Source organism: Pseudophryne corroboree, chromosome 12 (assembly GCF_028390025.1).
Source record: "Pseudophryne corroboree isolate aPseCor3 chromosome 12, aPseCor3.hap2, whole genome shotgun sequence".
Lineage (NCBI taxonomy): Eukaryota > Metazoa > Chordata > Amphibia > Anura > Myobatrachidae > Pseudophryne > Pseudophryne corroboree.
This window is the reverse complement of record NC_086455.1, coordinates 88,800,326-88,827,342: the sequence shown is the minus strand read 5'-3', so window position 1 is coordinate 88,827,342 and position 27,017 is coordinate 88,800,326. Positions and strand designations below refer to the sequence as shown.

The window sequence follows — 27,017 nt, the reverse complement described above, 5'->3', positions numbered from 1 at the left end:
TTCCTGGGAACTGGCTGTATGCTGCAGCTTTTTCCCTCTACCTCTGCCTCTAGGCAGAAAGGACGCGCCTTTAACCCGCTTGCCTTTCTGGGGCCAAAAGGACTGTACCTGATAATACGGTGCTTTCTTTGGCTGTGAGGGAACATGGGGCAAAAATGTTGATTTCCCAGCTGTAGCTGTGGAAACGAGGTCCGAGAGACCATCCCCAAACAACTCCTCACCCTTGTAAGGCAAAACTTCCATGTGCCTTTTAGAATCAGCATCACCTGTCCACTGCCGAGTCTGGCAGAAATGGACATTGCGTTTATTTTAGATGCCAGTCGTCAAATATCCCTCTGTGCATCTCTCATGTATAAGACTGCGTCTTTAATATGCTCTATGGTTAGCAATATAGTGTCCCTGTCTAAGGTATCAATGTTATCTGACAGGGAATCTGACCACGCAGCTGCAGCACTGCACATCCATGCTGAAGCAATAGCTGGTCTCAGTATAATGCCTGAGTGTGTATATACAGACTTCAGGATAGCCTCCTGCTTTCTATCTGCAGGCTCCTTTAGGGCGGCCGTGTCAGGAGACGGTAGTGCCACCTTCTTTGACAGACGTGTGAGCGCTTTATCCACCCTAGGGGATGTCTCCCAACGTGACCTATCCTCTGGCGGGAAAGGGTACGCCATTAGTAACCTTTTAGAAATTACCAGTTTCTTATCGGGGGAAACCCACGCTTCTTCACACACTTCATTTAATTCATCAGATGGGGGAAAAACCACTGGAAGCTTTTTCTCCCCAAACATAATACCCTTTTTTGTGGTACCTGGGGTAATATCAGAAATGTGCAACACATTTTTCATTGCCGTAATCATGTAACGGGTGGCTCTATTGGAATGTACAGTAGTCTCGTCGTCGACACTGGAGTCAGTATCCGTGTCGACATCTGTGTCTGCCATCTGAGGTAGTGGGCGTTTTAGGGCCCCTGATGGCTTTTGAGACGCCTGGGCAGGCACGGGCTGAGAAGCCGGCTGTCCCACATCTGCTATGTCGTCAAACCTTTTATGTAAAGGAGTTGACACGGTCACGTAATTCCTTCCACATGTCCATCCACTCAGGTGTCGACCCCGCAGGGGGTGACATCACATTTATCGGCATCTGCTCCGCCTCCACATAAGCCTCCTCATCAAACATGTCGACACAGCCGTACCGACACCGCACACACACAGGGAATGCTCTGACTGAGGACAGGACCCCACAAAGTCCTTTGGGGAGACAGAGAGAGAGAGTATGCCAGCACACACCAGAGCGCTATATAATGTAGGGATTCACACTACCCACAGTGATTTTTCCCCTATAGCTGCTGATATTACACAGATTGCGCCTAAATTTAGTGCCCCCCCTCTCTTTTTTACCCTATGTAGTCTGGAAACTGCAGGGGAGAGCCTGGGGAGCTGTCTTCCAGCTGCACTGTGAAGAGAAAATGGCGACAATGTGCTGAGGGAGCTAGCCCCGCCCCTTTTTCGGCTGACTTCTCCCGCTCTTATAATCATAATGTGGCAGGGGTATTTTACACATATATAGCTTATTAGGCTATATTATGTGTGATTTGCCACTTTTAAGGTACTCTTAATTGCTGCCCAGGGCGCCCCCCCCCCCCCCCCATCGCCCTGCACCCATCAGTGACCGGAGTATGTGGTGTGCACAGGGAGCAATGGCGCACAGCTGCAGTGCTGTGCGCTACCTTAATGAAGACCGGAGTCTTCTGCCGCCGATTTCCTGGACGTTCTTCTTGCTTCTGGCTCTGCAAGGGGGACGGCGGCGCGGCTCCGGGACCGGACGACCGAGGCTGGGCCTGTGTTCGATCCCTCTGGAGCAAATGGTGTCCAGTAGCCTAAGAAGCCCAAGCTAGCTGCAAGCAGGTAGGTTCGCTTCTCTCCCCTAAGTCCCTCGTAGCAGTGAGTCTGTTGCCAGCAGATCTCACTGAAAATAAAAAACCTAAAATATACTTTCTTTTCTAGGAGCTCAGGAGAGCCCCTAGTGTGCATCCAGCTCTGGCCGGGCACAAAATTCTAACTGAGGTCTGGAGGAGGGGCATAGAGGGAGGAGCCAGTGCACACCAGGTAGTCCTAAATCTTTCTTAGTTGTGAACAGTCTCCTGCGGAGCCGCCGCTATTCCCCATGGTCCTTACGAAGTTCCCAGCATCCACTAGGACGTCAGAGAAAAATGGTCCGAAGATTGACATTAGTCAAAGGCCAATAGGTCGCCCCCAGAATTAATTATGAATGGATAAGGGGGTCTGAGAGAGATATGGAGAGGTTCATTTCTCTCCCATGGAAAATTTCCCACACTGGGATTATAGTGAGAGCACATGTAAAATATATCACAAATAGTCCATAGTGGAACCTTTATAAGTACAGTGAAATAAAGACTATAGTGAGAGCAGATGCACAGATATATCACAATTACTCCACAAACATGTAACCTGAATTGGTGATGTGGAGATTACAGTGGGAAATAGTGACAGTAATGCACCTGTGCTGAATCATACAGAGCATATAGACTAGAAGATTCCAGCACACAAACTGCCTGGACGGTTATCCATCTGTTGCTGAAATTTATTCTATTTGAATTTATTCTATTTGAAGTCAGGGGTTGCTGTAATGAATCAGCATTTTTGCATTATAGCCATTAGCTCACTTTGGTGATCATTACTGTACTTTTCAGCAACAGATGGATAACCGTCCAGGCAGTTTGTGTGCTGGAATCTTCTAGTCTATATGCTCTGTATGATTCAGCACAGGTGCATTACTGTCACTATTTCCCACTGTAATCTCCACATCACCAATTCAGGTTACATGTTTGTGGAGTAATTGTGATATATCTGTGCATCTGCTCTCACTATAGTCTTTATTTCACTGTACTTATAAAGGTTCCACTATGGACTATTTGTGATATATTTTACATGTGCTCTCACTATAATCCCAGTGTGGGAAATTTTCCATGGGAGAGAAATGAACCTCTCCATTCCTCTCAGACCCCCTTATCCATTCATAATTAATTCTGGGGGCGACCTATTGGCCTTTGACTAATGTCAGTCTTCGGACCATTTTTTCCTAATTTGCTTCAGTAGTGGCCATCGTCCATGCTGATAGGTATTTTCTTGACTCTCTACAGTCATACCATGCTGGACATGCCCGATCTCGTCTGATCTTGGAAGCCAAGCAGCATTGGGCCTGGTCAGTACCAGAAAGGGTGACCCTCTGGGAATACCGGGTACTGTAGCAATAAGGAACATACCTCACGCTGATCAGCAAATTTCATCATAGTTAATCTTGCAATTAATTCACCCCAGCTGACCAGTCCTACAGGAGTCCGGATTCACAAAAGACGGTTTACTATTATCTCTCTTATGAATATACAAGTGTATATCAAATCATAATTTCATAGAGATAACAGGAATATCTCATATTTTCGCTTCTGACAAACGTCAAACATTAATACTCACTTACAAACCAGTGGGTGTACAGATAAACTTTCTGTCACCCTCTGTATACTAAGTGAGTTACATATTACTTCATCGTCATTGAATTTTTGTTGTTTAATACTTGTTTTAACTTATACTGCTGACATACAGCAATATTTTTATCATTCTTTCGTCTGTACTACATTAAAAGTTAAGTTTTATCCTATCTTTCACATAAATTGTAATAGCCCTATCCATTTTTCTATCAGTTTATATAAACAAAGGTGTGCCCCTGAGAGACATAATTAATAGTCCCCCTTTTTTTGCCTCTCTGCAAAACAACCCTTTAATAGTCCCAGGATCAGCTCAGCTTGTCCTAATGGCGCCCAAACGCTGACAGGGAGTGAGGGAGAGAGAGATATGCAGCTCCAGGGCGGGAACATTTACTCTAAATGGCGCCCTGGGGGAGGGGCTGCAGGTCACAGCCTTATCCCCTTGCTGGACTTCACCACCGGGTACTACGGGCCTTAGCAAACGGATTTGAGAGAATCCGACCTGTGCCCTTGTCCTGGTGGTCTAGTGGGGTCCATGTACTGCCACAGTGTACACGCCAGCGCGTGCGGTCCGCCTCCCACCGGACGCGCCGGATCGCGGTTTACAGTGGGTCCCGCCTGGGGGAGCTTTGTTTATTCATTTGTTGCTTACTGTATGTTACCATATGTCTGAAGGCACCATTGAATTGGCATTAAGTGCTCCGGATTTAGGTTCATTTACAAAGCACATTACAACACAGCATCACAGGCAACAGTGTTCTGATTAAACCTGTATTCTAGAATGATTATAACGAGGAGTATTACAGATTATGGTAAAGCATTAGAGCAAAGTTTCCCCAAAGTCTGTCATTACAGTTCAGGTTTTAAGGATAACTACACTTGAGCACAGATAGTTAAATCAAATTGATTGCGGTACTAAATAAGTCCCCTATTTAAGCATGGATATCCTCCAAACCTGGACTGTAATGGCAGCGTTTTGGAAACTCTGCATTATAGGATTACTATAAAGACAATATACTTTATTCGTAAGTAAGATATAAACAACAAGGACATATCAGTGTATAACATGCTTTATCCTTACAGCAAGGATGGGGAACCTTTGGCCCTCCAGCAATTGTTTAACTACACATCCCAGCATGCCCTGCAACAGTTTTAGCATGGCCGAATAGCAAAACTGTAGCAGGGCATGCTGGTATGTGTAGTTCAACAACAGCTGGATGGCCAAAGGCTCCCTATCCCTGCCTTACAGAGAGGTCTGTGGATAGGAAAAAACATCTTACGGCTTTATTTAGAGCACTAGATAAATATATATTTTTTAACAAAGTTCAAAGCACTGCAAAATTGCTCCACAATACTGCACACAACTGTGTAGAACCAAGTGCTATTATAAAGCCAGTCAGGCCTAGTGCCTCCTAGCCGGGTTGGAAATTGGGGGACCGGTGGTCGGTATCCCGTCGGTCAGCATACAGACGCTGGGATCCCGGCCGCCAGAATGCTGACAGAGCGGTAAGCGCAACTATGCTACTTGCGTGCTCAGTGGTTTCCTGCGCTTGCCACAAGTTCTATTCCCATTCTATGGGTGTCGTGGACACCCACGAGTGAGAATAGTCCTGGGCCCCCTGCCGGTATTTTGGCGGGCGGAATGCCAGCGTTGGTATGCTGACAGCCGGGATCATAACTACATCCCCCAAGGATTAACCCTAGCTGCCACCCCCGAGGGTTAGAGTAAATTAGGGGTAGAAATACTTAACCCCTTCCGATGAAGAGATCTTCGATGTTGGGGTGCCGCGGTTGCTCACGTGACCGCCGGCATCCCAACCCCCGGGATACAGTATGTATTCCCTTGAAAGTGGGTATTTCATGATAAAGCAATAAAAAGGAATGGGTAAGCCTGCTACCACATGAATGTGAACAAATTTAATACAATAAAATAAGCACAAGCATAAAGCTTTTTTACTTAAATTTGCGTTCCTATTACTTTCTTCTTATGTATCTACACATAATACAACAGTTGCACATATAAATCATCTATTGCAACTTCCAATCTTTAAAAATATACTACTGTTACATTTTAGTCAGTGAAGTAGCTATATATTACACCTCAATATAGTGAAAAGAGCAAAACTAATAGAAATACAACGCGCACAGATGCATCTAAAACACATTTGTATTACATGTAAGGTAGATAACATACCAAGGCATTTTTGTTTCACTTTTAGCAGCTCAGCTTCTCTTCTGGATGACAGGACTAGTAAGGCCCCTAATTTGGCTAACTGGTAACATAACTCCTCCCCGATACCGCTCGACGCACCAGTCACCCACACAACGCTGCCACAAAGTTTGCTTTCTGCACAGAAACAATAATACAGAAATATTATATAGCAGCACAAACATGATACAGTAGATAGATTTTGAAGGGAAGTCGATAATCGAAAAATACTAAAAGAGGCAATTTATTGCAGCAATGTATCGGGCACATACAGCCCTTTATTGAGCACTCTGCTCTTCCAAACACCTGAATATTTGTTTCTATGTCAACCAGACGTTGGGGTCTATTCATGAAAGGTGTGTAGAAGTGAGCCACCAGAGAAGTTACCTATGGCAATCAGCTGCTCCATACAATTGTATAGTATGCAAATTATAAATGTTTCTTCAATGCTGATTGGTTGCCATTGTCAACTTCTCCACTGGCTCACTTCTCCACACTTTCCACTGCTACATGAATAGACCCCTCTATCATTCTGGAAATAGAAATTTGATACCTACCAGTAATTCCTTTTCTCCTGGTCCGTAGTGGATACTGGGGTCTTGTACTTAAGTACCATGGGGTATAGATCGGGTCCACTGGAGCCTGGCACTTTAAAACTTTTAGTGTGTGTATATGTGTGTGCTGACTCCTCCCCTCTATGCCCCTCCTACCAGACTCAGTCTAGGAAAACTGTGCCAGAGGAGACGGACATACCATGAGAGAAGAACAATACAACTGCGGTGAGGCAACAAGCCAACACACAACCATGAACGTAAGGAGCGCGCTAACCAAAACAGAGGGTAGCAACACCAACCTAACCCAGACAGCACAGCTAGCCCAACATCATAACGGGACCACAACGCTAGTCTAACCATATACTTACACAGGTAAGCAGGAACGAAGCACCAAGGTGGGTGCCCAGTATCCACTACGGACTAGAAGAAAAGGAATTACCAGTAGGTATCAAATTCCTATTTTCTCTTACATCCTAGTGGATACTGGGGTCTTGAACTTTAGTACCATGGGGAAGTCCAAAAGCTCCCAAATGGGTGGGAGAGTGCTGAGACCCCTGTAAAACCGCCTGACCAAACTGAAGGTCATCCTTGGCCAAGGAATCGAACAGATAGACCTTAACAAACGTGTTCGAACCAGACCAAGTCGCAGCTCGGCACAACTGCAGGACCGAAACACTACGGGCAGCCGCCCAGGAAGAGCCCACCGACCTTGTCGAGTGGGCCCGAATAGATGTCGGCAAAGGCAGAGCCACCGAAACATATGCCTGTTGAATGGTCAACCGGAGTCAACGAGCAATAGATTGGGTCGACCAGCTTCTAAGCAATCATGGAGGCATCATAAAGGACAAACAGCAAATCAGATTTCTGATGATGGGCCGTCCTTTTGACATAAATCTTCAAAGCCCTGACCGCATTCAAGGATTCAGGACCAACGGAAGAGTCAGACAACACCGGAACCACAATAGGCTGATTCACATGAAAAGCGGACACCACTTTCGGCAAAACCGAGTACGGGTCCCAAGTTCCGCCCTGTCTGCGTGAAAAATCAAATAAGGGCTCTTTTTGGATAAGGCCCCTAATACAGAGACACGTCTGGCAGCCGCCAAAACCAATAACATCACAGTCTTCCAGGTGAGAAATTTTAACTCCACTTTATTTAAGGGTTCAAACCAATCCGACTGGAGAAAGGACAGAACCACATTGAAGTCCCACAGAGCCGTGGGAGATACAAAGGGCAGTTGCATATGCAGAACACCCTTCAGGAACGTCTGTACTTCAGGCAACATGGCAAGTTATTTCTGGAAGAAAATAGAGCGCGCCATAATCTGGACTTTGATGGAGCCTAAACGTAGGCCCATATCCACTCCCACTTGCAGGAAAAGTAGAAAACGACCAATTCTAAATTCCGCAGGAGAAACCTTCCTACTTTCACACCAGGAAGCATACTTTTTCCAGATTCAATTATAATGTTTCGACATAACCAATTATAATGTTTCGACATAACCATCTTCCTGGCCTGGACGATGGTGGAAATAGCACTGGAGGGAAGACCCTTTCGTGCTAGAATCTCCCTCTCAACTTCCAAGCCGCCAAACGTAGCCGCTGTAAGTCTGGATAGACGAACGGACCTTGCTGAAGAAGATCGTCTTGAAGTGGCAGAGGCCAGGGATCCTCCAGAGCTAAGTACCACGCCCGTCAAGGCCATTCCGGGGCAATTAGAACTGCCAGAACGCTTTCCCTTCTCAGTCTTTTTAGCACCCTTGGATTCAGCGGTAGAGGAGGGAACAGGTACACAAACTGGTACGTCCACGGTGTCGTCAGCGCGTCCACTGCTACAGCCTGCGGATCCCTCGTTCTGGAACAGTAACGGCATAGCTTCTTGTTTAGACGAGAAGCCATCAGATCTATCGGCAGACAGTCCCACCAGTGAAGTAACTGTGGAAACACCTGGGGAATGGGGCCTACATCCCCCAGACGGAGGTCGTGCCTGCTGAGGAACTCTGCTTCCTAGTTGTCCACTCCTGGAATGAATATGGCTGAGATGGCCCTTGCGTTGGCCTCCGTCCAGAGGAGGATTTTTGACACCTCTAGCATCGCCGCTCTGCTTCTTGTTCCCCCTTGTCGGTTCATGTACGCCACTGTCGTGGCGTTGTCCGATTGAACCTGGATCACCTGACCCTTCAGGAGATGGGAGGCTTGTAGAAGAGCATTGTAAACTGCCCTGGGTTCCAGGATGTTTATGAGTAAAGCAGAATCCTGAACTGACCATAACCCTTGGAACTGGGCCCCTTGGGTCACCGCTCCCCAACCCCGGAGGCTGCTATCCGTTGTCAGTAGAATCCACAAGTGGATATTGAAACTTCTGCCCTATACCAGGTGAGGAATTTGAAGCCACTATAATAGAGAAATCCTGGCTTTCGGAGATAGGGTCACTTCCTGATGCATATGCAGGTGAGAACCCAACCATTTGTCCAGCAGATCCAGCAGAAACGGTCAGGCATGAAACCTGGTGTATTGGATTGCCTCGTAAGCAGCCACCATCTTGCCCAGTAATTTGATGCAAAGATGCATAGACACCCTGCGAGGACTGAGTACCGAGCGGACCATAGCCTGGATAGTCAAGGCCTTGTCCACTGGGAGAAACACCTTTAGAGATACCGTATCCAGTATCATTCCCAGGAACTGAAGACGTTGGGTCGCTGCCAGGTGAGATTTCTGAAAATTTAGGATCCACCCATGATCTGTGACTAGGTGAGTAGTCAGATCGATGCTGTGCAGTAGACGCTCCCTGGACACAGCCTTTATTAGATCGTCCAAAAAGGGGTCTATGTTCACACCCATCATGCGCAGCTGCAACATCATCTCCGCCATGACCTTGGTGAAGACCCTCGGAGCTGTGGATATTCCAAAGGGTAAGGCCTGAAACTGGAAATGGTCGTCCAAGATGGCGAACCTGAGGTAAGCCTGATGAGGGGGCCACATGGGAGAGTGTGTAGGTAAGCATCCTTGACATCCAGAGACACCAGCAACTACCCCTCCTCCAGAGCAGATACCACCGCCCTCAGAGACTCCATCTGAATTTGAACACCCGCAGATACAGGTTGAGAGACTTCAGATTCAAGATGGGGTGCACCGAACTGTCTGGCTTGGGAATGATAAAAATAAGAATTTACTCACCGGTAATTCTATTTCTCGTAGTCCGTAGTGGATGCTGGGGACTCCGTCAGGACCATGGGGAATAGCGGCTCCGCAGGAGACAGGGCACAAAATTTAAAAGTTTGACCACTAGGTGGTGTGTACTGGCTCCTCCCCCTATGACCCTCCTCCAAGCCTCAGTTAGGATACTGTGCCCGGACGAGCGTACACAATAAGGAAGGATTTTGAATCCCGGGTAAGACTCATACCAGCCACACCAATCACACCGTACAACTTGTGATCTGAACCCAGTTTACAGTATGATAACGTAGGAGCCTCTGAAAAGATGGCTCACAACAATAAACAACCCGATTTTTTTGTAACAATAACTATGTACAAGTATTGAAGACAATCCGCACTTGGGATGGGCGCCCAGCATCCACTACGGACTACGAGAAATAGAATTACCGGTGAGTAAATTCTTATTTTCTCTGACGTCCTAGTGGATGCTGGGAACTCCGTAAGGACCATGGGGATTATACCAAAGCTCCCAAACGGGCGGGAGAGTGCGGATGACTCTGCAGCACCGAATGAGAGAACTCCAGGTCCTCCTTAGCCAGGGTATCAAATTTGTAGAATTTTACAAACGTGTTCTCCCCTGACCACGTAGCTGCTCGGCAGAGTTGTAAAGCCGAGACCCCTCGGGCAGCCGCCCAAGATGAGCCCACCTTCCTTGTGGAGTGGGCATTGACAGATTTAGGCTGTGGCAGGCCTGCCACAGAATGTGCCAGTTGAATTGTGCTACAAATCCAACGAGCAATCGTCTGCTTAGAAGCAGGAGCACCCAGCTTGTTGGGTGCATACAGTATAAACAGCGAGTCAGATTTTCTGACTCCAGCCGTCCTTGAAATATATATTTTCAATGCTCTGACAACGTCCAGCAACTTGGAATCCTCCAAATCGCTAGTAGCCGCAGGCACCACAATAGGCTGGTTCAGGTGAAACGCTGATACCACCTTAGGCAGAAAATGAGGACGCGTCCTCAATTCTGCCCTGTCCGAATGGAAAATCAGATATGGGCTTTTATACGATAAAGCCGCCAATTCCGACACTCTCCTGGCTGAAGCCAGGGCCAGTAGCATGGTTACTTTCCATGTAAGATATTTCAAATCTACCGATTTGAGTGGCTCAAACCAATGGGATTTGAGAAAATCCAAAACTACATTGAGATCCCACGGTGCCACTGGGGGCACAACCGGGGGCTGTATATGTAGTACTCCTTTTACAAAAGTCTGGACTTCAGGAACTGAAGCCAATTCTTTCTGGAAGAAAATCGACAGGGCCGAAATTTGAACCTTAATGGACCCTAATTTGAGGCCCATAGATAATCCTGTTTGCAGGAAATGTAGGAATCGACCCAGTTGAAATTCCTCTGTCGGGGCCTTCCTGGCCTCACACCATGCAACATATTTTCTCCAAATGCGGTGATAATGTTGTGCAGTCACCTCCTTCCTGGCTTTGACCAGGGTAGGGATGACCTCTTCCGGAATGCCTTTTTCCCTTAGGATCCGGCGTTCAACCGCCATGCCGTCAAACGCAGCCGCGGTAAGTCTTGGAATAGACACGGTCTCTGCTGAAGCAGATCCCTTCTTAGAGGTAGAGGCCACGGATCTTCCGTGAGCATCTCCTGAAGTTTTGGGTACCAAGTCCTTCTTGGCCAGTCCGGAGCCACTAGTATCGTTCTTACTCCCCTTTGCCGTATAATTCTCAGTACCTTGGGTATGAGAGGCAGAGGAGGGAACACATACACTGACTGGTACACCCATGGTGTTACCAGAGCGTCCACAGCTATTGCCTGAGGGTCTCTTGACCTGGCGCAATACCTGTACAGTTTTTTGTTGAGGCGGGACGCCATCATGTCCACCATTGGTCTTTCCCAATGGGCTACAATCATGTGGTGAACACTGCTGACAGTGCTATCACATGATTTTCCGCCCAGCGAAGAATCCTTGCAGCTTCTGCCATTGCCCTCCTGCTTCTTGTGCCGCCCTGTCTGTTTACGTGGGCGACTGCCGTGATGTTGTCCGACTGGATCAACACCGGCTGACCCTGAAGCAGAGGTTTTGCCAGGCTTAGAGCATTGTAGATTGCTCTTAGTTCCAGTATATTTATGTGAAGAGACGTTTCCAGGCTTGACCACACGCCCTGGAAGTTTCTTCCTTGTGTGACCGCTCCCCAGCCTCTCAGGCTGGCATCCGTGGTCACTAGGACCCAGTTCTGTATGCCGAATCTGCGGCCCTCTAACAGATGAGCACTCTGCAACCACCATAGCATAGAGACCCTTGTCCTTGTCGACAATTTTATCCGCTGATGCATCTGCAGATGCGATCCGGACCATTTGTCTAGCAGATCCCACTGAAAAATTCGTGCATGGAATCTGCCGAATGGAATCGCTTCGTAAGAAGCCACCATTTTTCCCAGGACTCTTGTGCATTGATGCACAGACACTGTCCCTGGTTTTAGGAGGTTCCTGACGAGTTCGGATAACTCCCTGGCTTTCTCCTCCGGAAGAAATACCTTTTTCTGAACAGTGTCCAGAATCATCCCTAGGAACAGCAGACGTGTCGTCGGGATCAGTTGGGATTTTGGAAAATTCAGAATCCACCCGTGCTGTTGGAGCACTACTTGAGTTAGTGCTACTCCGACCTCCAGCTGTTCTCTGGATCTTGCCCTTATCAGGAGATCGTCCAAGTAAGGGATAATTAATACGCCTTCTCTTCGAAGAAGGATCATCATTTCGGCCATTACCTTGGTAAAGACCCTGGGTGCCGTGGACAATCCAAACGGCAGCGTCTGAAACTGATAATGACAGTTTTGTACCACGAACCTGAGGTACCCTTGGTGTGAAGGGCAAATTGGGACATGAAGGTAAGCATCCTTGATGTCCAAGGACACCATAAAATCCCCTTCTTCCAGATTCGCTATCACTGCTCTGAGTGACTCCATCTTGAACTTGAATCTTTGTATGTACAGGTTCAGAGATTTCAGATTTAGAATAGGTCTTACCGAGCCGTTCGGCTTCGGTACCACAAATAGCGTGGAGTAATACCCCTTTCCCTGTTGTAGAAGGGGTACCTTGATTATCACCTGCTGAGAATACAGCTTGTGAATGGCTTCCAATACCGTCGCCCTGTCTGAGGGAGACGTTGGCAAAGCAGATTTTAGGAACCGGCGAGGGGGAGACTTCTCGAATTCCAACCTGTAACCCTGAGATACTACCTGCAGGATCCAGGGGTCCACCTGCGAGTGAGCCCACTGTGCGCTGAAATTCTTGAGGCGACCCCCCACCGCCCCTGAGTCCGCTTGTAAGGTCCCAGCGTCTTCCATATGCCGTTTGGAATCCGCATCGCCTGACCACTGTCGTGTCCATAGACTTCTTCTGGCAGATATGGACATCGCACTTACTCTTGATGCAAGAGTGCAGATATCCCTCTGTGCATCTCGCATATAAAGGAATGCATCCTTTAATTGCTCTATAGTCAATAAAATACTGTCCCTATCCAGGGTATCAATATTTTCAGTCAGGGAATCCGACCAAGCCACCCCAGCACTGCACATCCAGGCTGAGGCGATTGCTGGTCGCAGTATAACACCAGTATGTGTGTATATACTTTTTAGAGTATTTTCCAGCCTCCTATCAGCTGGATCCTTGAGGGCGGCCGTATCAGGAGACGGTAACGCCTCTTGTTTGGATAAACGTGTGAGCGCCTTGTCCACCCTAGGGGGTGTTTCCCAGCGCGCCCTAACCTCTGGCGGGAAAAGGTATAACGCCAATAACTTCTTTGAAATTAGCAGTTTTTTATCAGGGGTAACCCACGCTTCATCACACACGTCATTCAATTCCTCCGATTCAGGAAAAACTACAGGTAGTTTTTTCAGACCCCACATAATACCCCTTTTTGTGGTACTTGCAGTATCAGAGATATGCAAAGCCTCCTTCAATGCCGTGATCATATAACGTGTGGCCCTACTGGAAAATACGTTCGTTTCTTCACCGTCGACACTAGATTCGGTGTCCGTGTCTGGGTCTGTGTCGACCGACTGAGGCAAAGGGCGTTTTACAGCCCCTGACGGTGTTTGAGACGCCTGTACAGGTACTAACTGGTTTGCCGGTCGTCTCATGTCGTCAACCGACTTTTGCAGCGTGCTGACATTATCACGTAATTCCATAAACAAAGCCATCCATTCCGGTGTCGACTCCCTAGGGGGTGACATCACCATTACCGGCAATTGCTCCGCCTCCACACCAACATCGTCCTCATACATGTCGACACACACGTACCGACACACAGCAGACACACAGGGAATGCTCTGATAGAAGACAGGACCCCACTAGCCCTTTGGGGAGACAGAGGGAGAGTTTGCCAGCACACACCAAAGCGCTATAATTATATAGGAACAACCTTATATAAGTGTTGTTTCCTTATAGCTGCTTAAATATATATAATATCGCCAAAAAATGCCCCCCCTCTCTGTTTTTTACCCTGTTTCTGTAGTGCAGTGCAGGGGAGAGCCTGGGAGCCTTCCTAGCAGCGGAGCTGTGTAGGAAAATGGCGCTGTGTGCTGAGGAGATAGGCCCCGCCCCCTATTCCGGCGGGCTCTTCTCCTGGTTTTTCTGAGACCTGGCAGGGGTGAAATACATCCATATAGCCTCATGGACTATATGTGATGTATTCTTTTTAGCCAGAAAGGTATTAACATTGCTGCCCAGGGCGCCCCCCCCAGCGCCCTGCACCCTCAGTGACCGCCGGTGTGAAGTGTGCCTGAGCGCAATGGCGCACAGCTGCAGTGCTGTGCGCTACCTCATGAAGACTGAAAAGCCTTCAGCCGCCGGTTTCTGGACCTCTTCTTACTTCGGCATCTGCAAGGGGGTCGGCGGCGCGGCTCCGGTGACCCATCCAGGCTGTACCTGTGATCGTCCCTCTGGAGGTAGTGTCCAGTAGCCTAAGAAGCAAATCCATCCTGCACGCAGGTGAGTTCACTTCTTCTCCCCTAGGTCCCTCGTTGCAGTGAGCCTGTTGCCAGCAGGACTCACTAAAAATAATAAAACTATCAAAACTTTTACTCTAAGCAGCTCTTTATGAGAGCCACCTAGATTGCACCCTGCTCGGACGGGCACAAAAACCTAACTGAGGCTAGGAGGAGGGTCATAGGGGGAGGAGCCAGTACACACCACCTAGTGGTCAAACTTTTACATTTTGTGCCCTGTCTCCTGCGGAGCCGCTATTCCCCATGGTCCTGACGGAGTCCCCAGCATCCACTAGGACGTCCGAGAAAAGACTAGAGTAAAAACCCCTGTTGTGTAACGGAGGAGGTACAGGAACTACCACCCCTGTCTGCAAAAGTTTTTGAATACCCCCTTGTAAGGTAACTTTTGCTGCGGGTAAAGCTGGTAAGCCCGACTTGAAAAACCTGAGAGGATGGAGTGTTTGAAATTCCAGCCGGTATACATGGGAAACAAGGTCCCTCACCCAAGGATCCCGGCAGGACTCACGCGGAAGGCTTAGCGGCAGGGAATACGGTGGTCTGGTCCAGGGAGACGGCAGGTGCAGGTTTACGGGACTTACCACAAGCTCCTCTAGAAGTGGTGGAGACCCCTCGGCCCCTGCCTCTGAACCCTGCCACACAAAAGGACTGCAAGGAGGGTCCTGTGTAAGAACGTCTAGACGGTTGCGCAGCCAACGGCAGATAGGTAGACTTACCCGCCTCTGCTTGGGAGAGCCACTTATTTAATTTGTCTCCAAACAAGGCATCACCTGTAAAGGGAAGATTTTCTACTCCCTTTTTGGAATCAGCGTCTGCCGTCCATTGACGTAACCACAGAGCTCTGCGTGCTGAGACAGCCATTGCAGTAGTGCGGCCATTTATCTTACACAACTCATTATTAGCCTCGCTCATAAGATTTGCAGCATCCTGTATATGTTGCAACAGAGTAACGATCTCATCCCGGGGTAGAGAGTCTAAACAATCAATAATATTATCAGACCACTTTACCACAGCCCTGGAGATCCACCCATAAACTATTGTGGGGCGCTGTGCTGCGCCTGCTGCCATATAAATTGCCTTGAGCTTTGTCTCAATTTTACGGTCAGGTGGCTCCTTCAGGGATACAGCCCTGGGGACAGGTAGTACCAATTTCTTAGACAGTCTGGATACAGATGTATCAACCGACGGGGATTTTTCCCAGACCTTCCTATCCTCAGCTGGAAGGGGAAGGGTAGATAAAAACCTCTGAGGAATCTTACATTTTCTATCAGGGTTTAACCAGGCCTGGGTCTAACATTAAAGTATAACTCCTCATCTGGTTCCGCCTCCTTATCTGGTATGTGGAGGACCTCCCTTACAGCAAAAAAAATGAGAGCATCCACCTCAGGGGACATAGAGCTGTCCTCGTCCATATCATCATCCACATCTGGCTGATCAGAGTCAGAATCAGACTGGAAAACCTGTGGCAGTGAGCATTTATGGGAAGCCACTAGAGGGGGCTGAGAAGCCTTCCTGGAATCTGCTGCCATAGTATCAATGGAGTGTTTCAACACCTGTCTCTCTCTTTTAGCTGCAGCCAATTCAGAATTTACATTTTGAATCATGCTCTTAAAGCTATCTATCCAGTCAGGTGCCTGTGAGCTGGGCCCCTGAGGAGATATGGAACATTTCTCACACAAAAGTGACCACGCTGAAGACTGGGTAGAATTACAAGCAGCACACATAACCAAGTCCACAGACATTATGCAGGAAAACCACAGCGCAGCCCCCTTATCCAAAACCCAACACAGACCCTAGAGAGCCCTTGGAGTGACACTGAGTAGCGGACCCAGCACACAGCAGCACAGATGTATGAAAATAAGTGTATGCAATATCAGTGCAGCAGCGTTACCGCTGGCGTGCTCTCCCCTGATACAAGTTTAAACCATATGCAACAGTATGAGTCCTGGAGCAGCAGCGTACATGCAGCCTTGATGATCCGCAGCAGTAGGAAATGGCGCCTTCCCGCCGCTGGTCACGCTTCGGGAAGCCTCGCCCCTTGCAATGGCACGCAGTCCCTCACAAGACTATACTGGCCACAAGTATACAACACATCACAAATGTCTTCAACAGTCCACACAAAACCTTAGATGACAGTGAGCACTGCGGGGCTAATAGCCCTGAGCCAGTTACGTCCGTGGCCCCGGTATAACACTCACCGCACCTGGTCTTCGGCATCTGTTAGAGGGTGGCAGCTAGCTGCTGGTGTGGGCACACATACGGACGATGAGTGACCAGCACCTCAGAAGCTCAGTGTCCTGTCAGCTTGGATTACAAACCATTAACCCTCAGGAGGTTGGATTGGTCCCCCCTCTAGGTCCCACAAAGCAGAGCTATCGAAAATAAAAACTAAATGAAATTTAAAGAAAAGAAAAAAAAACAAAAAACGGTGGAGCTCCACAGAAGTGCACCCAGCTCCTTGGACACATTTTTCCAGAGTCTGGTAGGAGGGGCATAGAGGGGAGGAGCCAGCATACACATACACTGAAAGTTTTAAAGTGCCAGGCTCCAGTAGACCCCGATCTATACCCCATGGTACTAAAGTACAAGACCCCAGTATCCACTAGGACGTAAGAGAAATATAGCTATACCGTATATCAAGCAGGGAGAACAGCACGCCTATCAAATAACTGGGATAAACTTCAGGAGTATATTGGCAAAATATATAGCAGTGCTTCAGGGGTGTGGTTCGTTTTATCGACAGTATCTAGGTCGACAATGTTTAGGTCGACCACTATAGGTCGACAGTCACTAGGTCGACATGGATGGAAGGTCGACAGGGTTTCTAGGTCGACATGTGCTAGGTCGACAGGTCTAAAGGTCGACATAAGGATTATTATTTCTTGTGTCGTTTTCTTCGTAAAGTGACTGGGATCCCAAATTAGTGCACCGCATTCGCTCGCCATGCTTCGGGCATGGTGCCTTCGCTCCGCTACCGCTTCGCTCGGCACACTTTACCGTTCCAATCGTAGTCCACGTGGATCGTTAAGTATGAAAAAAAAAAAATGTGAAAAACTCATGTCGACCTTTAGACCTTCCATCCATGTCGACCTAGTGACTGTCGACCTATAGTGGTCGACCTAAACATTGTCGATCTTCAGACCGGATCCCGTGCTTCAGATATGGTGTGATCCTTTATCAAACTGTGGCACAGTGTCAGACTGGTGCTTGAAGGGCCCACCAGGGAAATACAGTGGTAGGTGCCCATGAATAGGGGTGTGGTCAGTCTCCAGAGAGGGTGTAGCCTGCTGCCGCAGAGGCTTGGCTAACCAGTTGAGTGTGCGTTTTTTGTCCGCTTCATAAATCTATATATATCAGACTATGTAGCCGAAATTATGAAACAGTTAAAATCAGGCAATACATACAGGAAACTTAAGTCTGATCCCACACAGAAGATCAGCAATGATCTATTAGCATTAATCACCAAAGCATTACAAGATGGAGTAATAAATGAAAAGGAACATGACTTTCTCAATATAAAAGAACCCTCTGTCCCTACCATCTATGTTCTGCCCAAAATTCACAAGGACCCCCTCCACCCTCCCGGTCGTCCCATTATATCGGGCTGTAACAGCCTCACTTCAAATTTGTCAGCACTAATTGATTTTTTTCTTCAGCCCCTAGTACTAGAAACTCCTGCATATCTAAAAGATACTGGTGATGCCTTGAGAATTATTGATAAATTCACTTATACTGACTCCAGTATTTTATGTAGTGCTGATGTCAGCACATTATATACGATTATCACTAAGGAAAAGGGCATTCAAGCTGTGTCCTATTTCCTTGATAAAAGTAATTATGATGAAGCAACTAAGAAATTTATTTTGGATGCCATTTCCTTTATCTTAGATAACAATTATTTTTATTTTGACGGAGCATATTACGTCCAGCAAGTGGGCACTGCCATGGGTACCAGATTCGCCCCCAGTTACGCCAACCTTTACATGGCCTACTGGGAGGACCTCACTATCTTCAGTGGTCATCAACTGGGGACGAGTCTGGTATCCTGGCATCGATATATTGATGACATCATGTTCTTATGGAATGGCAGTGAAGAAAGCCTTACTGTCTTCTCAGATCAACTAAATGCCAATGAGTTTAACATTTGTCTGACTTTTAACAATAGTGTTGAAAAAATTTCATTCCTTGATCTGTGTATCTATGTAGAAAATGGCAGTTTTAAAACAAAGACGTTTAGAAAAATGACCGATTCGAATAGCTATATAGAAAGAGAGAGTTCGCATCATCATAATTGGCTGGAAGGCATCCCCTTCAGCCAATTTATGCGAATAAAAAGAAATTGCACTGATCCAGTGATATGTGATAATCAAATAAAAGAAACCTCTGAAAGACTTTTAGCTAAAGGTTATTCTGAAAAATTACTTGAAAAGGCACAAAATAAAGTTGGCAACATAAAAAGAGAAGATCTACTTATACAGAAGCCGAAACAAGTAACCACTGATGATAATAAAGCTAATTGGGCTTTTATAAGTCAATTTAACCCTTTGTTTAAAGATATTGAAAAAATCTTTAAGAAAAATTGGCACCTTTTAAAAAAGGATCCAATTTTAGGAAAGATAATCCCTGAAGGTCCAACCTTCATATATAGAAAAGCTCCATCACTGCAAGATAAACTGGTTAGAAGTACCTTAGATGACGGCTTTCGAGTCAGTAATAGAACTAAGGGCTTCCATAGGTGGGGCCAGTGCTTAATGTGTCGGACAGTAAAAAGCCCACAAAGCAAAATTGTCAATTTTACTGTAAATGGGGAAACTTTTAACATTCAAGATTTTATTACCTGTCACTCTAAAAATATTATTTATATTATTGAGTGTGCTTGTGGCCTTTTCTATGTCGGCAAGACATGTAGGAATTTAAAAACACGTCTAGCCGAGCATATATACAATATTCGTAAAGGCCTTGAATCTCATTCACTTTCCTACCACTTCAAAAACCATCATGATAAAAAAGAATGCCAAATAAAAAGCTTTTTAGGTATCCAACAGATTAAGCCAACCTGGAAAACTAGGGATATGGAAAGTAGGCTGGCGAAATCTGAAATGAGATGGATTTTTAATTTAGGCACCTTACAACCAAAAGGTTTGAATACAGATTTTGAAATGAAGTGGTTTTTAACTTAATTATCCCATATTTATTCTTTTATACCTGTCTCAATACATTTATTGTATCTTCCCATTCTGCATTTGAGAATTGTTATTTATTTTTCTTTTTTGGGTACCATGTATCTGGATTCAATGGACTGATCAACAAACCTTTGAGATTTTGGTTTTATCATTTAAACCCCTGCCTATTTACCTGTTTGGAACACTTCCTGCATTCTGGAACGCATACAACTGTGATATATGGACATCATTGGAACGCACATTTTATAAGTCTTAAAGTATATTTTATTTGTATCATGTTGTTGTTTTTATCTATCGGAGGTGATGCAATATATAACGAATATACACATTTTTGTTTTTACTGTGCCTTACAAAACACAGCAAGTTACGTGCCGTGCTGGGGAGTGTGACACGCATAGCCGCTGGATGGAACGCATGACTTCCGTCCTCTCTTGAGCAGCGTTGAATTCACTGCACAGGAAGTGACGCGCCGTGTGAAGGAGCGCGTCACGCTGTGTTCTGTCTTCATTCCTCAGTCCGCCGCGTCCTTGTTCTTAACAGACAGGAAGTGACGTATTATGCTGTGGAACGCATATCGCCGCTTCCTGTCTATGGATTAATGAAAAGCTTCATTTGGATGCATCTGTTACTAATTTGCCAAACACCTGAAAATGATTTGGAAATCAAGTGGGGGTATATATATGCCCTCTAAATCAATCTAGCCACTAAACGCTTCTGAGGAAGAACCCTGTTGGTTCGAAATGCATTAAGCAGCTGTGGCTACCCTGGAACTGTTTGGAATTGGAGCACCTTCAAAGAAAATCCCCCTGAGTATCCGGAACCCTGTGGGACATTTGTGGAACTTATCAGTCGATAAGTATATGTGACTCCCTCCATCCAGTCGTTTATTATATGCTTTTTTTCAATCTATGTTTGTGAGTGCATTTTGTGCTTATTAAATTTGTTATACTTGCACATTTGGTATTGCACTATTGCACTTTTCCATTCCAGTCTTCCCTACAAGAAAAGAAGTTTGGGGTTCGCCTGAGTACTTCCATCTGTGAACTATCCCAATTGTGACACGCCTTTTTTAAACCTGTGTTTGTGAGTTGAACTTACAGAATATTAAAGGAAATCTTCTGTTTACTAGCGTATTTGCACTATTGTAGTGTTCTTTTTTACAGTTGTATCCTCTAAGGATTCACTCTCCTACAACTCAGTGTTCCATGCCTTTGACTACATGAGAACTTCTACTTAGAATCGTTTCATCATATACAGTGTAAGCGCAATAATACATTTTTATCTACCCTGTACTGTATTTTCTGAAAAATAAGTGATTTTTTCTTTAAATGTATATGCTGCTTTAAGCACTGTATGTTTTGCGCAGATACCACAATATTTACCTATTAACATGAATATAGAAGAAGAAAAGACAACTCAGTTGTCTTTTCTTCTTCTATATTCATGTGATTTGTTCTTTACAACTTAAGGGAGCACCGCCGGGTTTTTTTCATTTGTGAGTACAGTAATTTGTTTTTGCCCATAAATAGGGGAATATTTATCTTATTATTCATCTGTATTCCGGTCTATCTATATATTATACCTGCAATAGGGTAGCCCTGTGCGCCGTCTTTCCCCCACAACCAATTTAGTGTTGTCTAAATCTATATATAGTAAATACTGCTAGTGCACACAATGTACCAGATTAATAACAGCAATGCACTGTATAAAATACACCATAGTCCTGTGCAATATAAAGGAACACATGCAAACCCTCCAACAATTTACACATAAAAATCAGAACAAATTCAAAAAGGGCCACACCCCTTTTCCTATACTTTCGATGGAAGTTTGGAGAGCCAAAAATCGGTACAGACCATAAAAAAAAAAAAAAAAAAAGTACTGTACCTGCCAAAAAGGTACAGCTGGAGGGTATGCACATGTATAATTCAAGTGCACCATTTGGAACCGCATCCCTAGAGGAAATGGGCCGGTATGTCGTCATGAACCTAACGGTCACAATACCGACGCCAGGATCCCGAATGCCAGAATGCTGGCAGCGCTGCCACAGCTATTCCCACTCCAGGGTGTCAAACTGTTTGCACATACCAGATCCGAAACGCTGCCATTTTGTTAATAAACTCATGCAGTTTATACAATGTACCTGCACAGAGTGCTGTTCTTCCACTCAGAAATGTTGAGAGAGAAGCTATATGCAAGAGAACATCTACAAATGCCTATCTATATTCAGCCTTTTATAACACAGAACTTATATTTTTTTTGTTTTCGGGCTTTTCTGAAAGCACTTCACAGGTAGGCGCAAGTAGTACACGTGTATGGGGGCGCCATAGCCCCTGAGCTAATTACCTGGCGAATGACCAAAGCGTTCTGCCCACAACAGAGTGAGATCTGCATCAGCCCTTATGAGCCTGACGAGCTGTATGAGGCAGTAAGCCAGGCAGAAGACTCCCAGTAATATGCATGAGGTGAGCAGATCCATGGCAGGCGTGAAGAAGCTACGCACACTCGGGTCACGTCACGCGTGGAGTGGATCTGACACTGTGTGACTGTCCAGTGACCCTAGTATTAGTACGGTAGAGTTCCTGGTGGAAGGAATAGGAGGGTTCAGCCCTCGAGTCCTCCTACTTCCCACTATACAGCGGAAACCCGGAAGAACGCCGTGCCTCATGTCATGCATTGCAGCCGCCCAGCATTGTCCTCCGGTAGATGCTAGATCCAAGTGGCTTAAAGGACCTATGATCCCTCCGTCCTCAGGGCTGTTTCACAACTGCATTACGGAGGCGAGATGGCTGCAGGCTCTGCTGTAGTAGGAGATTATATAACGTGTTCAATGCTTGCAATTGATTATGTGTAATATGCCCCTGGCTGGCATAGAAACCCATGTAAGAGTATGGGTAGCACACTCTCCAAATGGACCATTTTAGCTGGGACAGTATCGTTTTTTTAATGTCTATATCAGCTAAAACAGGGGTGTACCTATTGTACCGGATTGATTGACCATCTGGATAAGTACTGCAGCGCTGGTCAGTACCAGGCGGCTCCGTCTGCCCTCCCCGGGGAACAGCCGCCAGTACCCCCTTCTCTCCCTCAGGAACAGCCGCCAGTACCGCAAACAAGTCCCCGCTGACACATTTCACGCCCTATACCACGTCCTATACCATACATGACCACGCCCCCTCTACAAATGGCCGCACCCTATGTACTAATATTTCTGCAGCGGGGTACACTGATTCTACAGGGAATTACATTGGGGTGTAGAGTTGGATCTTGATCCGAGGCACCAACAGGCTAAAAGCTTTGACTGTTCCCAGGAGGTATAGCGCCGCCTCCTCTATGTCCCCGCCTCCAGACACTGGAGCTCAGTTTTGTAAGTTGGTGCCTGCAGTGCAGGCAGCTAACAGGGAGGGCTGCGCTAGGCAGCCCTGAAAAGAGCTTTTAAGAAGATAGAAGACTACATGGGCCGCAGCACAGGCACTTAGAAGTGCTATATGTCATGCTGACCTATCGAGCTGCGGCTATCTCACCTCCCCCAGCGGCACTGTATACTCCCGCGCCCTGGTTGCCGGGTACTAACATCGGAGGTCTCCGGTCTCTTCAGGGCACACACACACTCGTTGCTGCTCTCCAGGATCGCGTGTACGCATCATAGGGAGGAGGTAAGAGGGTCCCCCAGGCGGGACCCGCTGAAAATCGCGATCCGTCGCGGTCTCCAGGAGACGGGCCGCGCGTGCTGGCGTGGACACTCTGGCCGTACAGGGACCCCACTAGACCACCAGGGCAAGGGGCACATTAGGCCCCGCAGTACCCGGTGGTGAAGTCCAGCAAGGGGATAAGGCTCTGACCCGTATCCCCTCCCTCAGCCCCAGGGCGCCATTTACTGCAAATGTTCCCGCCCTGGAGCTGCATCTCTCTGTCTCCATCACTCCGTGTCAGCGTTTGGGCGCCATTACACATGCTGAGCTGATTCTGGGTCTGCTGGGCAATGTCTCCTCTGTAAAGCCACCTGCATCATCAGCGCTGTGCATTTACAGGACACTTAAGTATTCTACATGTCATTTAAACAGTTACTTAGTATTGCTGGTCCAGTGCAGTTTTATTGTTTGTAATCATTTCTGCATTGTATATGTGACTGTGTGTGTGCCCATAGCTGCTGTGTGATCTCTATTCCGTGTATATCACACATATTGCTATCCCTATATTCTGTACCCTGAATGGGGCTAATACCCCATTCTCATTTCCTAGAGGATGCTGGGGATGCTTCAAGAACCATGGGGTATAGACGGGATCCGCAGGAGACATGGGCACTTTAAGACTTTAAATGGGTGTGAACTGGCTCCTCCCTCTATGCACCTCCTCCAGACTCCAGTTAGATTCTGTGCCCAGGGAGATTGGTCACACTCAGGGGAGCTCTCCAGAGTTTCTCTGAAAAAAGACTTATGTTAGGTGTTTTATGTTCAGGGAGCACTGCTGGCAACAGGCTCCCTGCATCGTGGGACTGAGGGGAGAGAAGCAGACCTACTTCTGTGAGTTCAAAGGCTCTGCTTCTTAGGCTACTGGACACCATTAGCTCCAGAGGGTCCGATCACTTGGTGCGTGTAGCTGCTCGTTCCCGGAGCCGCGCCGTCACCACCCTTGCAGAGCCAGAAGAAAGAAGCCGGATGAGTAAAAGAAGAAAAGAAGACTTCAGTGACGGCAGAAGACTTCAGTGTTGAGGTACTGCGCAGAACAGCACACAGCGGCACTGACAGGGTGCAGGGCGCAGGGGGGGCGCCCTGGGCAGCATGAATACTGAAGTTTTGACTGGCAAATAAGTATATTAAAAGTGCCTAGGCACTAAATATAGACCCCCGCCAGTATAATTATGTAGATTTGAGCGGGACTGAAGTGCGCCGGTGAGGGGGCGTGGCTTAGCCCTCACAGCTCTGACCAGCGCCATTTTCTCTCCACAGAAGCTGCAGAGACGCTGGCCCTGACCTCCACACTGCTGTACAAGTAACAGAGTGCAAAACGGGTGGGGGGGGGGGCACAATAGATTTGGTGCTATTATCTTTATTATAAAAGCGCTAGCAGGCCTGAGGCATTGTATGTAAAGTCTCAGTACCGGGTTGGGCGCTGGGATGTGAGCTAGCAAACTCCCTCTGTGTCTTTCTAACAGGCTTTGCTGTGGGTCTGTCCCCTATAGCCCATTGTGTTTGTAGGTGTCGGTGCGTGTGTGTCGACATGTCTGAGGCTGAGTGCTCTTCCCAGGAGGAGGCCGGAGTGGGGACAGAAAAGGAGGTGGGAGTGACCCTGTCGGCACCGCCGACTGCTGAGTGGGTAAATATGTGGAGTGTTTTGAATGCAAATGTGGCTCGGTTGACTAAGAGATTAGATAAATCAGAGTCTAAAAACCAGTCATGGAGGAAATCCATGGAAGATGCATTGTCACAAGTTCAGACCCCTTCGGGGTCACAGAAACGTGCATTTACCCAGATAGCAGATACAGATACCGACACAGACTCTGATTCCAGTGTCGACTATAGTGATGCCAGATTAAATCCAAAACTGGCTAAGAGCATTCAGTACATGATTATGGCGATAAAAGACGTATTACATATCACGAAGGACCCTGCTGTTCCTGATACTAGGGTCTGTATGTTTAAAGGAAAGAAACCTGAGGTAACGTTTCCTCCCTCTCATGAACTGAACGCTCTTTTTGAAAAGGCTTGGGAAAATCCTGACAAGAAGGTACAGATTCCCAAAAGAATTCCAGTGGGATATCCGTTCCCCTCGGGGGACAGGGAAAAGTGGGAGTCAACCCCCACAGTGGACAAAGCTCTATCGCGTCTGTCCAAGAAGGTGGAGCTTCCGTCTCCGAACACGGCAGCCTTAAAGGATCCTGCGGATCGTAAGCAGGAAAATACACTAAAATCCATTTATGTCACTACAGGTTCGCTACTCAGGCCTGCCGTTGCTTCGGCATGGGTGAGTAGCGCTATTGAAAAATGGGCAGATAACTTGTCATCTGAGATAGATATCCTGGACAGGGATAACGTGCTTTTGACTCTGGGTCATATCAGGGTATTTAAAAGAAGCTGCGAGGGATATTGGCCTTTTGGGATCAAGGGCCAATGCCATGGCTGTCTCGGCTAGGAGAGCATTGTGGATTCATCAATGGAATGCTGATGCTGACTCTAAGAAGGCTATGGAGTCTTTACCGTTTAACGGTAGTGTCTTGTTTGGTGACGGCCTCACTGACCTGGTATCTACGGCTACCGCAGGTAAGTCGTCGTTTTTACCTTATGTTCCTGCACAACAGAAGAAAACGCCCCACTATCAGATGCAGTCCTTTCGGCCCAATAAATTCAAAAAAGGACGCGGGTCCTCCTTACTTGCTACAAGGGGAAGGGGAAAGAGGTCACAGGCTGTGGCAAGTTCCCAAGAGTAGAAGTCCTCTCCGGCTTCTACCAAATCCACCGCATGACGCTGGGGCTCCTCTGCGGGAGTCCGCACCGGTGGGGGCACGTCTCAAACTCTTTAGTCAGGTCTGGGTACACTCGGACCTGGATCCTTGGATATTGGAAATAGTAACCCAAGGGTACAAATTGGAGTTTCAAGACGTGCCCCCTCACCGATTTTTCAAATCGGCCTTGCCAGCTTCTCATCTAGAAAGGGAGGTAGTATGCGCGGCAATACTAAAGCTGTGTCAAAATCAAGTCATTGTCACAGTACCCCCGTCACAACGGGGGGAGGGTTTTTATTCGAGTCTGTTCGTGGTCCCGAAGCCGGATGGCTCAGTCAGACCGATTCTGAACCTAAAATCCCTCAATTTCTTTCTAAAAAAATTCAAATTCAAGATGGAATCTCTCCGAGCAGTGATCTCCAGTCTGGAGGAGGGGGATTTTATGGTGTCGGTCGACATAAAGGATGCTTACTTACACGTTCCCATATATCCTCCACATCAGGCATACCTGAGGTTTGCTGTTCAGGATTGTCATTACCAATTTCAGACGTTGCCGTTTGGTCTGTCCACAGCTACAAGGATTTTCACCAAGGTTTTGGCGGAAATGATGGTTCTTCTGCGCAAGCAGGAAATTACAATTATCCCGTACTTGGACGATCTCCTCATAAAGGCGAGATCCAGGGAGCAATTGCTGAAAAATGTTGCGCTCTCACTGAAGATTCTGCAATAACATGGTTGGCTCCTAAACTTGCCAAAATCACAGTTGGTTCTGACGACACGGCTGTCGTTCCGGGGTATGATTCTGGATACAGAATTACAGAGAGTTTTTCTTCCAGTGGAAAAGCCTCTGGAAATACAGAATATGGTAAAACAGATTCTGAAACCAGCAAAAGTGTCAGTTCTTCAATGCACTCGGTTACTGGGGAAGATGGTGGCGGCCTAC

At 47.0% G+C, this 27,017-nt stretch overlaps 1 protein-coding gene and 1 pseudogene across 1 annotated transcript in view; one reads left to right on the top strand and one right to left on the bottom strand.

Moving 5' to 3' along the window:
- Window positions 1-22,398, bottom strand: part of DHRS7 (dehydrogenase/reductase 7) — an 88,905-nt gene extending 66,507 nt beyond the window's left edge. The window contains exons 1-2 of the mRNA XM_063947758.1: window positions 21,979-22,398; window positions 5,700-5,852 (exon numbers count right to left, since the gene is read on the bottom strand). Of these exons, the coding sequence (XP_063803828.1) occupies window positions 5,700-5,852; window positions 21,979-22,111 (286 nt within the window). The 5' untranslated portion in view covers window positions 22,112-22,398. The remainder of the gene's footprint in view (window positions 1-5,699; window positions 5,853-21,978) is intronic.
- LOC134981823 (5S ribosomal RNA) lies at window positions 3,156-3,274 on the top strand (annotated as a pseudogene).
- Window positions 22,399-27,017: the final 4,619 nt, after the last annotated feature.